This window comes from Amyelois transitella, chromosome 28 (genome assembly GCF_032362555.1).
Source record: "Amyelois transitella isolate CPQ chromosome 28, ilAmyTran1.1, whole genome shotgun sequence".
NCBI classification, from domain to species: Eukaryota; Metazoa; Arthropoda; class Insecta; order Lepidoptera; family Pyralidae; genus Amyelois; species Amyelois transitella.
This window is the reverse complement of record NC_083531.1, coordinates 1,352,610-1,368,780: the sequence shown is the minus strand read 5'-3', so window position 1 is coordinate 1,368,780 and position 16,171 is coordinate 1,352,610. Positions and strand designations below refer to the sequence as shown.

The 16,171-nt window shown below is 36.0% G+C and overlaps 1 protein-coding gene across 1 annotated transcript in view; it reads left to right on the top strand.

Moving 5' to 3' along the window:
* Positions 1-308: 308 nt before the first annotated feature.
* Positions 309-16,171, top strand: part of LOC106133702 (cytotoxic granule associated RNA binding protein TIA1) — a 50,902-nt gene continuing 35,039 nt past the window's right edge. Inside the window, exon 1 of the mRNA XM_060952323.1 lies at positions 309-625. Within this exon, the coding sequence (XP_060808306.1) occupies positions 430-625 (196 nt within the window). The 5' untranslated portion in view covers positions 309-429. The remainder of the gene's footprint in view (positions 626-16,171) is intronic.

Below are 16,171 nucleotides of genomic sequence, written 5' to 3'. Positions count from 1 at the left end.
GATGCTAACTCAATCTGTGTAATTTGTCCCGTATATATTTATTTATTATTATTAACTATTAAAGATGCCGCCATTATGATCAACATCTTTCATAACAAATTTTCTCCTTCCAGACGCGTCATAGGTTTAGATAACATATACTAAAAAAAAAAACTTACCAAAAAAAAAATATGCCAGTACGTGTATTCGCGAAACGGAAAAGTGATTGAGCAATGTGAGAACACCAAAAACAAAAAAAACAAATATATTAAAAAAAAAAAAAAAACAAAATATACACCAAATAAAGTCTAATTATACAAACTCTTCGAATTATTTTTTTGCGTTACCTACCGACTTTTGATGTGTTAATTTTCTGGGATTTTTATACCTATAATGTGTTAGTAGAATAGAATTGTATTTAAGTATACCGGGGTGGTGGGTTACCGTAAAATGCTGACTATGTCTACGTTGATGATGCCCGCCGCTACGATGACCACGATGACTAACGCTGGCCCGATACCAGTGGCAGCCGCTACCAAGCTGGAGCCGAAGCTGCTCCAGCTACCGCATCCAGCTCTGATGCAGCAGATGCCTCAGCAGCCGCAGCCGCACCATCATCAGCATCAGCACAATAATAATAAACTTGGTGAGTTTAGTTTTTTTTTTTTTTAAAAGTCACCTAAATATTATTCGTGGTAATAAAAAGCATCTTCTCTGTTATTTCATTTATTTATATCGTCCAACAATATAACTATATTATAACAGAATAAGTGCCGTGTGGTTCCCGGCACTAATAGAAAATACATTAGGACCACTTTTATATCTTTCCCATGGATGTCGTAAATTCGACTAAGGGATAGGCTTGTAAACTTGGGAATCCTCTTGACTCTGTCTGTTTTGTATGTTGTACTATTAAAATAAAAAAAATAAAAATTAACATTTGTTTTTCTTTTGTTTTTATTATCTATTACATACATACATACATATAATCACGTCTATATCCCTTGCGGGGTAGATAGAGCCAACAGTCCTGTAAAAAAACAACAGAAACAGTTTTATCTATCTATCTACATATATTAAACTAAAGATTCCTTTAACAAAAGTACCCGAAACCGCCGAGCTTGCATGAAGAGAGTTATGAATGTGAATGAAGCGAAGGAAGTATGCAGAGATCGTGGCAAGTGGAAAGAGGTAGTCTCTGCCTACCCCTCCGGGAAAGAGGCGTGATTTTATGTATGTATGTATGTATATCCCTTGCGGGGTAGACAGAGCCAACAGTCTTGTAAAAAAAAAACAACAGAAACAGTTTTATCTATCTATCTACATATATTAAACTAAAGATTCCTTTAACCGACTTATACAACACGGGCACTCGCCAGGTCAGATAAAGAGACCGTGATAATCGTTAATATCGATCAGAACTACCCGGCAGATGTGACTAATGGGGCACTATGGCAAGCTTAACTGAATCTAGAATGCAACTATTAGAATAGACATATATACATACACTAGAGGCCGCCCGCGACTTCGTCCGCATGGAAACCCTATCAATCCCGCGGGAACTCTGGGATAAAAAGTAGCCTATGTGTTATTCTGGGTCTTCAGCTACCTACATACCAAATTTCATGGTAATCGGTTCAGTAGTTTTTGCGTGAAAGAGTAACAAACATCCATACATCCATACAAACTTTCGCCTTTATAATAGTAGTAGGATAGGGATCCCTTTCATTCGACAAATTTTTTTTGGCCTATTTTATTTTGGCATAACGAGTTACGCATACTAATTTTTGTCCTAATTTTTTTTTGGCATATTTGGTTTTGGCATACTATTTCAATAGGCATAAATATAGTTTGGACTAATTTATTTTTTGCGCGGAGCAGATGTTGTGTATTGCGCTATAAGACGAGTACTTCTTAGGTTAGGTTAGGTTATGCTTATAGTAGGTATGCTTAATGAAATATGTCTAAAAAGTTATGCCAAATTATATTATGCGTAACAATTATTAGGTTAAACAAAGGTATGCCAAATAAAATTATGACTCAAAATTTTATGCTAATAGATAGAGAACCATATACATATACATATAGTCACGTCCATATCCCTTGCGGGGTAGATAGAACCAACAGCCTTGAAAAGACTGACAGGCCACGTTCAGCTTGGCTTAATGATATAATTGAGATTCACACACACACACATAAAATTTTGTTCTTATTCTCAGGTAGCGCCATCTATTATAATTTAATGGAAACCTCGTACCCAAGTCTAAATGGTCATAAAACAATCATAATATTATTTACCTGGTATCATATGACACGCATATAAATAGCTGTAACATTTTTATGACCACGGACGGGTGTGTACAGTCAACTGCATATCAAGTCGCCCTAAATGGAACTCTATGACGTTGTAATAGAGGCGAAGTTTTAATGCTATTTACTGTACCAGCTTTTACTTCCGAGTTACGTGCATACATACATAAAATTACGCCTTTTTCCCGAAGGGGTAGGCAGGGACTATATCTTTCCACTTGCCACGATCTCTGCATACTTTTGTTGTTTTATCCACATTCATAACTGTCTTCAAGCAAGCTCGGCGGTTTCGGATACTCTTGACCTGATCCTTTGCCAGGATGTCTACGCCGCAAGGGATATAGACGTGACCATATGTATGTATGTACGTATTATAACATCTATATATAATCTGTATCGTATCAATAACACTTCTAAGGGACAAGTGTCACTCGCTGACAACAAAATTGCTTGCGTCTGGTATCAATAGTTATAGTCTGCCAATTCAGGGGTTCTATATGTTACAAGATGCGTTAGTGTCTCGAACGGTTAAGATAATTGAAAGCGAAATCAAAAAAAAACTAAAATACCGTTTTTTTCAAAGCAGAGGGAGCGGCGGAACAAACTACACTGCAGCATTTTCATCGGCTTGAAAGCGAAAGCAAAAAAAGAACGGTATTTTAGTACCGTATTTTTTGCTTTCGCTTTCAAGTCAGCTAGATTTAAGAGATCTGTATTTGTAAATTGACGTCCGGTGAAAATGCTGCAGTGTAGTTTGTTCCGCCGCTCCTTCTACACATGCGCTTTGGGAGCGGTAGTAGTTATAATTAGATTTCAGTGATGTGACGTCAATAAGTGTGTGATACCTTGTATCCAATTTTGAAAATAAATTTATTCTATTCTAAATTTAAAAATAAAGCTGCGCGAGAGCAGCGACTATAACCAAAAGGTCAGTAAAGTCATGGGTGTCAGTGGGATGGTGACCAAGTGACCGGATTTATTTCTATAAAGGTCAAAATTCAGTATAACATCCGATGCTTTATAATTATAGCCAATTTAGATATCGCTTTATTATTACAGATTAATTATTTTGTGTCCATAATTAGAACATAATCCCGACGATCAAAGATACCGTTGGAAATTAATTATGATTCCATTAATTATTTCAAAATATACTAATTACGAGCCGTGCGATTTCCGAGAGAGTAAAAAGGACGGATATAAAGTAACATAATATACCTAATTTTATTTTTATTGTAAAAATTAAATATGTATTGTATATGATTCGGGGACAAAATACTAAAATTATTGTCTGTAAATAGCCGTACGTGGCCAATCAGTCTTTTGGATTAGCTGTTGTAGCTAACTTAGTGTCTTCAACAACAAAGAAAATAAATAAAAAAAAGGAAAAAAACTAAACAAATACAATGGCTCTCAAACTTGTAGCTAACTTAGTGTCTTCAACAACAAATAAAATAAATTAAAAAAAACGAAAAAAAAAACACCAAACAAATACAATGGCTCTCAAACTTGTAGCTAACTTAGTGTCTTCAACAACAAATAAAATAAATAAAAAAAGGAAAAACAAATACAATGGCTCTCAAACTTGTAGCTAACTTAGTGTCTTCAACAACAAATAAAATAAATAAAAAAAAACGAAAAAAAAACCCAAACAAATACAATGGCTCCCAAACTTGTAGCTAACTTAGTGTCTTCAACAACAAATAAAATAAATAAAAAAAAAAACTAAAAAAAAACCCAAACAAATACAATGGCTCTCAAACTTGTAGCTAACTAAGTGTCTTCAACAACAAATAAAATAAATTAAAAAAAAACGAAAAAAAAACCAAACAAATACAATGGCTCTCAAACTTGTAGTTAACTTAGTGTCTTCAACAACCGATAAAATAAATAAAAAAAAGGAAAAACAAAAACAAACAAATACAATGGCTCTCAAACTTGTAGCTAACTTAGTGTCTTCAACAACAAATAAAATAAATAAAAAAAAACGAAAAAAAAACCAAACAAATACAATAGCTCTCAAACTTGTAGCTAACTTAGTGTCTTCATAACGATTGCGTGACATTCATGTTACGATCCAAATGATCGCATGTCATTTTACACAGCGTTAGTCAATTCACCATGATAACCGGATGATTCAATAATCTTTTTTTATATTATTACGTCTATATCGCGTGCGGGGTAGACAGAGCCGACGGTTTTGAAAAGACTCTTTGAAATTTTCAAAATTGGATACAAGGTATCACTTATCGACGTCACATCATTTAAATCTAATTATAACTACAACAGATTCAATAATCCTTTTTAATATGACGTCTGTATTGCTTGCGGGGTAGACAGAGCCGACGGTTTTGAAAAGACTCTTTGAAATTTTCAAAATTGGATACAAGCTATCACTTGTGCCGTATGGTTCCCGGCACAAATAGAAAAAAGAATAGGACCACTCCATCTCTCTCCCCTTTGGATGTCGTAAAAGGCGACTAAGGGGTAGGCTTATAAACTTGGGATTCTTCTTTTAGGCGATGGACTAGCAACCTGTCACTATTTGAATCTCAATTCTATCTTAAAGCCAAATAGCTGAACGTGGCCTATCAGTCTTTACAAGACTGTTGGCTCTGTCATGCCCGCAAGGAATATAGACGTGATTATATGTATGTATGTATGTATGTATCACTTATCGACGTCACATCACTTAAATCTAATTATAACTACAACCGCTTGCGGAGTAGACAGAGCCGGTTTTGAAAAGACCGAAAGGCCACGTTCAGCTGTATGGGATATAGACGTGACCATATGTATGTATGTAGTGTGATAAAAACTATACGGCATTACTGGGCGCGCCATTAATTCTACTAATTATAACAATGGCCGCCAGCGGTGTTCCCATTAATTGGTATTAATGCCTCGCATAATTTATTTATATTCACACATACAATATGACAGTTTCATTATTAATTTAAGTGCCGAGTGGTTCCCGGCACCAATAGACAAAAGAATAGGACCACCCCATATCTTGCTCATGGAAGTCGTAAAAGGTGACTGAGGGATTGGCTTATATAATAGGGATTCTTCTTTTAGGCGATGGGCTAGCAACCTATCACTATTTGAATCTCATTTCTATCATTATGCCAAACAGCTGAACGTGGCCTATCAGTGTTTTGATGACTGTTGGCTCTGTCTATACCGCAAGGGATATAGACGTTACAATATGATTTTAAATTGTTTCATTATTATTAGTTCTGTGGAGTGCTCAAATAATTATTGTGTAATGTATAATTTTATATATTCAGTTAACAGAATTACGTTACGGGACTATATTTATAATATAACATAACATACAATCACGTCTGTATCCCCTGCGGGGTAGACAGAGCCAACAGCCAGCAAAAGACTGAAAATCCGCGCCCAGCTGCCCGGGTCAATGATAGAATTGAGATTCATATAGTGATAGGTCCCAAGTTATAAGCCTATCCCATAGTCGCCTTTTACGACATCCATGGGAAAAAGATGGAGTGGTCCTATTCTCTTTTCTATTTTTGCCGAAAACCACACGGACTTAAGGTAAAGTATAATTTAATATTTTAAGGTCAAGTCTAAGTAATATTCAAAAGTGGTCAAGATGAGTCGTGCTACGGTGTAACATTTCAACATTGTAGTAGGTCTACGCCGTAGCAGGTCTACGCCGTAGCCGGTCTACGCCGTAGCAGCGTCTACGACGTAGCAAGTCTACGGCGTAGTATGACTAAAGATTCCTGTGTGAGTCTGTAGTTATTTATATATTTATATAAGTATGTTATTATTCCGTGCCGTGTGGTTCCCAGCACCATTCGCAAAAAGAATAGGACCACTCCATCTCTTTTCCATGGATGTCGTTAAAGGCGAATAAGGGATAGGCTCATAAACTTGGGATTCTTCTTTTAGGCGACAAGCTAGCAACCTGTCACTATTTGAGTCTCATTTCTATCATTAAGTCAAACAGCTGAACGTGGCCTATGAATCTTTTTAAGACTGTTGGCTCTGTCTACCCAGCAAGGGATATAGACAAGGGATATTATGTTTGTGTTTATATGTGTGTAGGATTATATAGAATAAGGATTTATACGTACTTCTGTCCTATTCAAGTTACTCTCCTCTTAATTATTCAATGGTTAACGGGAAGAGATCCCCGAATGGGATAAGTCCGCCTTTGTATATTTTATCTTAAAAAACTTACTGTATTTTTGTGTTCTTACATATGTACAATAAAGTTATTACAAAAAAAAACAAACAAAAATTCTATCGTTAAAAAATACGGAATTAATTTTAAAAGGTTTCTTTTGGAGATTCTTTTATTAGTAATTATATTCAGGGTCCAAAAAGTAAAAAAAAAAATTAGTTAGAATTAAAAAGTATTTGCACGAAATATTTTATCATTTTGAGACTTCAAACAATAATGTGGGTCTTGTTAGAGACTCTGTCTAAGCCGTCGGGGAAACAGACGTGATCCGTGTCATGAAAAATATCGTATCAATAGCAGCGGTTAGAGGCAGTGGTGTCAGAGTGACCTTACAAAGTTCATTTGTGGTCCAAGTGAAGAAAAATAAGCGGGATATATTTATACATACATACATATATACATACATACATACAGACATGCATGCATGCATACATACATACATGCATGCATGCAAACATACATATATACATACATTCATATAATCACGTCTATTTCCCTGGCGGGGTAGACAGAGCCAACAGTCTTAAAAAGACTGATACGTTCACGTCCAGCTGTTTAGCCTAATGATAGAATTGAGATTCAAATAGTGACAGGTTGCTGGCCCATCGCCTATTAGAAGAATCCCAAGTTTAGTCGTCTTTTACGAAATTCATGCGCAAGAGATGGTCCTATTCTTTTTTTTCGTGCTTGGAAGCACACGGCATAACCCTTAAACTAAAGTTCATGTATTTACAACAGGTAGGTTACAACTATATATATATTTAATACATGATGAATAATTAATGACGTATCTCTGTAACTTTTTAAAATCGCTACCCGCTACCTCTTATGCTTTCCACCACAAACAGCGTAAAAGGATCGCCTAACGAACCGGGAGCCGGTGATGCTATAATTTACATATATATATATACAGGCGGCTCCATATTTTGTTGGCAAATTAATTTTGTATACAGGGTGGTTGCGAAGTTGAAGACTTGGTTTTGTGAAAGTTAACAAGCACGGTGGAGATAGTGTTTCTTTGAACAGGGCCTTAGTCTGGGATTTAAAGGGTATGTAACATAACTAGCTGCGCCCGCGACTTCGTCCGCGTGGAATAGTTATTTTGGGCATCATTGAAGCCCTCAAGGATGAATAATTTTCCCCGTTTTTTTTCCACATTTTCCATTATTTCTTCGCTACTTATAGTTGCAGCGTGATGTTATATAGCCTAAAGCCTTTCTCGATAAATGGTCCACTCAACACAAAAAGAAATTTTGAACAAACTCTTCAGCTTTGTTATATTAGTATAGACTAGGACCACTCCATCTCTGTCACATGGATGTCGTAAAAGGCGAGTAAGGGATAGGCTTATAAACTTGGGTTTCTTCTTTAAGGCGATGGGCTAGCAACCTGTCACTATTTGAATCTCAATTCTATCATTAAGCCCAACAGGTGAACGTGGCCTATCAGTCAAGGCTGCTGGCTCAATCTACCCCGCAAGGGCTATAGACGTGCTTATATGAATGAATGAAATTATGACTTAAAGTAAAGCAGGCCATTAAGTGTCTATAAATCAAAAATAAACAAAACTAAAAAATTACTGAATATTTACATGACATACAATTCCTGAATTTGATTTAAAGACGTGACATATGTGTATGTGCCCTTAAAATATACATACATTCGATATTTCCCTTAAAACAAGTAGATGCGCGATGAAAAATTCAAAACATCCTGTGTGTACTGAAATTGGCGGGGAGCGGTACTCTAACTTGACCAAGCAAATATAGACTTTAAGATTCATTAACTGAAAGTCGATATTCGTTTGGCGCAAACAACACAAATTCATGTCAAATGTCCGAGATCCTATTTCGTCTCTATAGAAGCGAAATTCGCGCGGCAATATTTTCAAATTAGAACTAGTAAAGAAACTTGGATACTATTACAAGTATATAAGGTACAATTCACATTGCGCTTTCCCTTTTTCGGGAAACATTGTGAATCTTGGCGTAAATGTGTTATGAGGTGAATGACCCCTTTACCCGTGTTCATTTAAAGTTAGTTGTGTTTTTGTTTTGTTTTTTAACCGTGAAAGTGTTTTGTCAATTGTTAGTAACATGACCTAACAGATTGGATCAGTAGAATTAAGCAAAATGTAAAAATGAGCTATATTAAAATAAAAAAACAAAGAAGGTGTACATTTTTGCCGTGTGGTTCCCGGCACCGATACAAAAAAGAATAGGACCACTCCATCTCTTTCCCATGGATATCGTAAAAGGCGACAAAGGGATAGGCTTACAAACTTGGGATTCTTTTTTGGGCGATGGGTTAGCAACCTGTCACTAGTTGAATCTCAATTCTATCGTTAAGCCAAACAGCTGAACGTGGCCATTCGGTCTTTTCAATGACGTGACCATGTGGGTGTGTGTGTGTGTGTGTGTGTGTGATGTACATTTATTACCCAAGGAAAGCAAATAAAAATAAAATAAAATGTAGCAAGTAGCTAAAACGATAGACGGGCGTCCCACCCGTAAAAAGAGCAAAAGATGTAGAAGTGTGGAAGGAAATGGTATGAGTAGACATGAAAGAAAAAAAGAAAAAAAAAGTAATAAAGAAAAAAAAAGAAAAAAAACAGATTGGATTATGGTTGTCTAAATGTTAATGAAGAAATGAAAATGAAATAATGCTAATGTTGATGAAGCGAAGGAAGTATGCAGAAATCGTGGCAAGTGGAAAAATGTAGTCCCTGCCGACCCCTCCGGGTTAGAGGCGTGATTTTATGTATGTATGTATATATGTTGTTTAGACAATAGCCTATACATACAATGTCAACTATAAGGAAAACCATTAAACACCCTCATTTGACATCGTGAGCATCCAGAAAATTCTACAATAAAATTCCACTTTCAAATCTTTTAAACGACCAATCAGCTGATTGTTTTCCGAATCCGCCATTTTCCAAATTTAAAAAGAGTCACAAGCAACGCTCGTAAAATTTTATTTGTTGGAGGGAAGTTTTATGTTTGGAATAAGATTGGTATAAGCCTATATTGAAGTACCTACTCTTCGTAAAATCGTTGATAGACATATCTTGCTAGATTATGCCCCGCCGCTCCGCCCGGGTAAAATTAAATCCTGTGGGAATTCCGGAAAATCCTTCTTAGTGTTTAGACGTTTGGAAACGCCTTCTGATCGTACGAGTTATAAGTTAGTAAGGGTAATTAATAAATAACATGGCAACAATATTTAATTTTATTTAATTCATTTTTATTATAAGGAATCATAATTGTTATTTGTAGATACATTCTTATTCTATTTTAAAATGGAGACTTGTAAGTTACTATTGACTCTGTCATCACTGTAAGACATAAAGACGACGAAGTGTCGTTTAAAATGCAAGTTATGTAATAACTAATATTATCGAGTTATGTCAATGATAGTTGGGATTATTTTAGGCGATTGGCTAGCAACCTGTCACTATTTGAATCTCAATTCTATCATAAAGCCCAGCAGCTGACCGCGGCCTATCAGTCTCTTCAAGACTGTTGGCTTTGTCTACCCCGCTAGGGTTACAGACGAGACCGTATGTATTTATGTCAATAAAAGTTTATTCACAAACAAGAAAATATAACCTAAAAACAAATTTATATCGTAACAAGACATAAGTGATCTATTCCCACAATTTCCCCTAACGTATTCAGGATACAGCCAAAACCCAATTTTATGTCGTATCATTTGATCGACAACCCTGCCGTTCTATATTCGAATTAACGCTCGAGGATTTTCAAAAATGGGATTCGATTTACAAAATTACCCGACTTTTGACATGAGATTTTCACATAGGAGTTTTTTTTTTTTTGTTATCTGTGATCAGCGTGTCATAGATAAAAAAAAGTAGGCCGTAAAACCTTTAATGTATGGCGTAGGATTGCGATGCGAAATTGAAAAAAAAAACCAGTTGAATTAATAATACTTTTTCCTTATTGCCCTAATGCCTAATTTACGAGATTATGTGCGGTTCCCGGCACAAATAAAAAAAGAATTGGACCACTCCATCTCTTTACCAAGGATGTCGTAAAAGCCGACTAAGAAATAGGCTTACAAATTTGGGATTCTTTTTTTAGGCGATGGGTTATCAACCTGTCACTATTTGAATTTCAATTCTATTATTGAGCCAAATAGCTGAACGTGGCCTATTAGTCTTTCCAAGACCGTTGGCTATGTCTAGCCCGCAAGGGATATAGACGTGACCATATTTATATATGTTTTTATTCGCTAAGAGATCAACATGGAATTTTCACTAGACGAATGTGCGCTTAAGGAGGTCACATTTTACTAGAATATCGGGAACCACACAGAACGGGTAATAAACGAAAGGTTTCGTTTTATGCACGCAAATGTATGAGCAAACGCTAGAAATATTATATTTTTAAGAAGAATAAAAATTACACGAATATTTTTTTTCAAGAAAAAAAAAATCAACGTCTTGTTATGATTGAGTCGGCAGCCCTACTCTGAGCAACGTAAAAGAATCGTAACTGTTATTCTGTGCCTCTTTTTTTTTCTTTTTCGCTCACGATTTTTGTGTCGCGCCAGAGACAATTCCTGGAACTTTTTTCATTCTTGTCTTTGAGTTTAAGGGTTAAATGCCTGCTTTTTCTCAATGGTAAAGTGGTAATTGTAAGATTCCTTGATTTTCTAACGATTTAAAAAAAGGATTTTCTGTGAGATATTTTTTTTACATGCACATATTATGTATAATACTTCTTACCGGAAATGTAGACAGAGACTGTTTTCACTTATTTATCCAAAAATATAATAATGAATAAAAATTATTCAAAAATTTTATTACTTATTATACGATACTATCATATCGCTTAATAATTGTCAAATCTTTTGGTTTCACAACATTGGTTGACATCAAATAAATTACTTAAAACTAAGTTTACTGCCGCTTCCAAGGCGTCAGTGCAGAAGAAGCGGTAACAAACTGCCCTGCAGCATTATCCCGCAAGGGATATAAATATGATTATACATATGTATGTTAAGAAAACAATTACGTAACATACATATGTATGTATGTATGTTACGTAATTGTTTTCTTAACAGTTTCTTAATAATTGTTATCTATTCCTATTACTTTTTGACCAAGAGTTTGTTAACACAAGCATCTATGCCCTCTAACGCATTTAAACAACGCATAAAAACAGGTGTCCCTTTGAGTTTAACACCAATAAAACTTAAGAATTTACTGCCTCTGAAATATTTTAATCAATATGAGGTCCAAAATTAAAGATTAAAGCGATATTGTGAATAGCCACCGATTCGTTCAGCTGAAGTGAAGAGTTCTTATCTTGTGGCTGTCAGTCATGCCTACTCCGTAAGCGATAAAGACGTGTATTGAGAATATGCAATCAGACGAATTTAATTATTTCTGCACGCTTTTCTTTACTCAAGGAGTTTTGATATTCATAGCATCATAGGAATTTCGAAGCTTGATTTGCCCAACAATGTTCATATTGTACCTATTTATAAGCAGTAAGTGTTATTCAACTGATGTACCTACTTTATGATAAGCAGTAAAGATTGTAGAATCTTTGTAATTTTGTTTCTTGTGTTCATGAGTCTCGATGTTTTCTGTGAACATAAATAAGTACATACATATGGTCACGTCTATATCCCTTGCAGAGTAGACAGAGCCACCAGTCTTGAAAAGACTGAATGGCCACGTTCAGCTATTTGGCTTAATGATAGAATTAAGATTCAAATAGTGACAGGTTGCTAGCCCATCGCTTAAAAAGGAATCCCAAGTTTGTAAGCCTATCCTTTAGTCGCCTTTTACGACATCCATGGGAAAGAGATGGAGTGGTCCTATTCTTTTTGTATTGGTGCCGGGAACCACACACAACATAAATTAGTAAATGAAAATAAATAAATAAACATTTTGAATTGATTTGAATCCGCTTACGCTAATGTCTCACACCGTCATTCCAGAGAATTGTATTAGGAGAATTCTTCAGAAGGAGAAATAAAAAAGTAATTGAAATATCCTGAACGGACTGAGGTCCAAACTTTCACAAAGTGGCCCTTGGGATGTTCAAAGCTTCGCTGTTTTGTAATACCCTCATTCGTTAAAGATTTTTTCGAACTAACAGTACCTACTACAGTAATAGACTGATAAATAAAAAGACAACCGCTTCCTACTAAATCCTCATTTTTTTAAATCGGTTAAAAAAGTGTCACACTTCATTGAAAACCGCAAAAAAATCGGTTCAGCGAAAAGTGAAATGATGAGGATATACATAATAATATACAGGTCGAAGTGGCAACTACCTGGATTTGACAAAAATATCCCTTGTGGGGTAGACAGAGTAGTAACATAGGCTCTTTTTGCAGGAATTTCCCACGCGAGTGAAGCCGCGCGCGAAAGGCAATCCTACTAATATTATAAATGCGAAAGTTTGTGAGTATGTCAGGATGTCAGTATGGATGTCTGTTACTCTTTCACGCAAAAACTACTGAACCGATTACGATTAATTTTGATTGATTTAATATGTAGGTAGCTGAAGACCCAGAATAACATATAGGCTACTTTAATCCCGGAGTTCAGGGGGATTAATTCCACGTGGACGAAGTCGTGGACGGCATCTACTAGTATATATTTCTAAATATTTATATGTATGTGGACGAAATAAAACCTTGTTGGCAACGGGATAGCTTAACCCTTCGACCACCGGCCTTCTACACGTGAAAGTTATTTGTCACAAATTTGTCTTTTAACCCTACGTCACTTGGTCCGGTTACAGGGTCACGTTCCAACCCTCATATTGTGACGAAAAATGGTCCAATTTTGAATATTATCTCTTTGCGTGTGAGAAGAATAGCTAATCTGTAACGTCAGAAAATTTGGTGTCGCATCCTTTATTCCTTACGAGGTAGACCGAGCCAATAGTCTCGAAAAGACTGAAAGGCCACTTTCAGTTTTATTTATTTAAACTTCATTGCACAAAATACAAACGTATAGCACAATTGGCGGACTTTATCGCTTCATGATATAATTGACATTCAAATAGTGGTTGCTAACCCACCGCCTACAACTGGAATCCCTAGTTTATAAAATCCCTTAGACACCTTTTACGACATAGAAAAGGAAAGATATGGAGTGGTTCTATTCTAAAGTAGTGAAAACCCCACGACATACTTAATATAATAGTTGAACTACATCACATTAGGACCACTCCATCTCGTTCCCATGGATGTCCTAAAAAGCGACTAAGGGATAGGCTAATAAACTTGGGATTCTTTTTTTAGGCGATGGGCTAGCAACCTGTCACTATTTGGATCTCAATTCTATCATTAAGCCAAACAGCTGAACGTGGCCTATCAGTCTTTTCAAGACTGTTGGCTCTGTCTACCCCGCAAGGGATATAGACGTGATTATATGTATGTATATATGTTGAACTACATTAAAATCAAATAAATAATATTTGACAATTGAAATGTTTACGACTGAAATGAGTAGGTAAAGATAATAAAACTCGCGTTTGTCAGATATTTTTGCGCGCCCCAAAAAGTTTCGTCGTAAAATTTCAAAGATAACACAGTTTAACAACCCAAGTTGGGATTTGTTCTTGTTCCCGCCAAATTTTAAAGATTTGGTAGACGATAAACTGATTTCTTAAAAGAGCGCCGGCGATTGAACGGTTAAGATGTACCTTCAAAAAGCGTGATGCATACGGTTCAAATCTTGAGATAAGTCTTATTATTTTATTTGACGGCCTCTGTGGCGCAGCGGTAGTACGCTTGTCTGTGACACCGGAGGTCCCGGGTTCGAATCCCGGCCAGGGCATGATGAGAAAAGAACTTTTTCTGATTGGCCTGGGTCTCGGATGTTTATAAATCTATATAAAATAAAGTATCGTTGAGATAGTATCTCGTTACACAAGTCTCGAACTTACTTCGAGGCTAACTCAATCAGTGTAATTTGTCCCGTATATATTTATTTATTTACTTAAACTTTATACACGTAAAAAGTATAACAGGTGGACTTAACGCTGCAAGGCATTCTCTGCTAGTCGAACCTTTGGACCAAACTGAGATGGATGTACGGGTGATGCGATAGAACGACAGAGAGAGAGAAATAGAGATGAATAGAGCCAACAGTCTTGAAAAGACTGATAGGCCACGTTCAGCTGTTTGGCTTAATGATAGAATTGAGATTCATATACTGACAGGTTGCTAGCCCATCGCCTAAAAGAAGAATTACAAGTTTAGTCGCTTTTTACATACATACTTACATACGCTTTATACATAAAATCACGCCTCTTTCCCGGAGGGGTAGGCAGAGATTACCTCTTTCCACTTGCCACGACTTCTGCACACTTCATTCGCTTCTTTCACATTCATAACTCTCTTCATGCAAGCTCGGCGGTTTCGGGTACTTTTTACGTCATCCATAAATAACACAAAGCCCACATATGAAAGTAGAATTATGATGTTTTCCAATAGCTTAAAAAGTCTTTAATATATATATATTTGAAAGCAATTTGTCCGCAAGGGTCCAATATATGAAATACGATTGGACTGCCGACACGTTAAATTTCCCTCGGGAGCGAATTATTATAACCTCCTTTTTACAATTGGGTTTTTTTTGTCCGAAATATGTACATTGTTACGTTCCGTTTTTAACTCCCGTCGGGAAACGAGTGTGTTGCAAAAAAAAATTAAATTTCTTTAAATTATTTTTTTAATATAAACAAGGTGCATTCGTCCTTGATTTGGAATTAAGTTATAATATTTGTATATTGATGTCCGATGAAAATGCTGCAATGTAGTTCGTTCCGCCGCTTCTTCTACACATGCGCTTTGGAAGCGGTAGTAATTATAATAAGATTTAAGTGATGTGACGTCAAGAAGTGATACCTTGTATTCAATTTCGAAAAATAAATCTATTCTATTCTATTCCTGAAAGCAAAATTCTGACAAGTGGAAAGATAGTCTTTGCCTACCACTACGGCGAAGAAACGTGATTTAATGTACATGTACGTTCTGCCACGCGGACGAAGTCGCGGACATCAACTAGTTTTAAATAAATAAATTATATGCATAGCATTATTTTTAACCCAAAAACATACTAGCCGTTAACTACCGCGCCCCGTCCGCTATCATGACCTCATATGACCCGCGCTAATTAAAAAAAAACGCTACGTTGTCACGCAAACTCGTTAAAATGATTTAGATACTTCAATGCTTAACATTTCTTTGTTACATTCTGTCACGTCTGTATCCTTAGCGGGGTGAGCAGAGGCTTTCAAACTATGATAATAATGTCGAATATTACATACTATATGTATGTATGTAATCACTTTTATATCGCTTGCGGGGTAGATAGAGCCAAGAGTCTTGAAAAGACCAATAGGCCACGTTCAGCTGTTTGGCTTAATGATAGAAATAGTGACAGGTTGTTAGCCTGTCGCCAAAAAAAAGAATCCCAAGTTTATAAGCAAATATGCACATTCGGGAATGTAACATAATGAAATGTAAACATTGCATATGCCTGAATGTGCACATTTCCTTACAATGTTTTCCCTCACCGTAAATACATCGGTTAGTATTCAAACTAATGTACGTACGCTTACCATACCTTACCATACCTAGTCAACGGTTGAAATACAAAATGGAACGGGA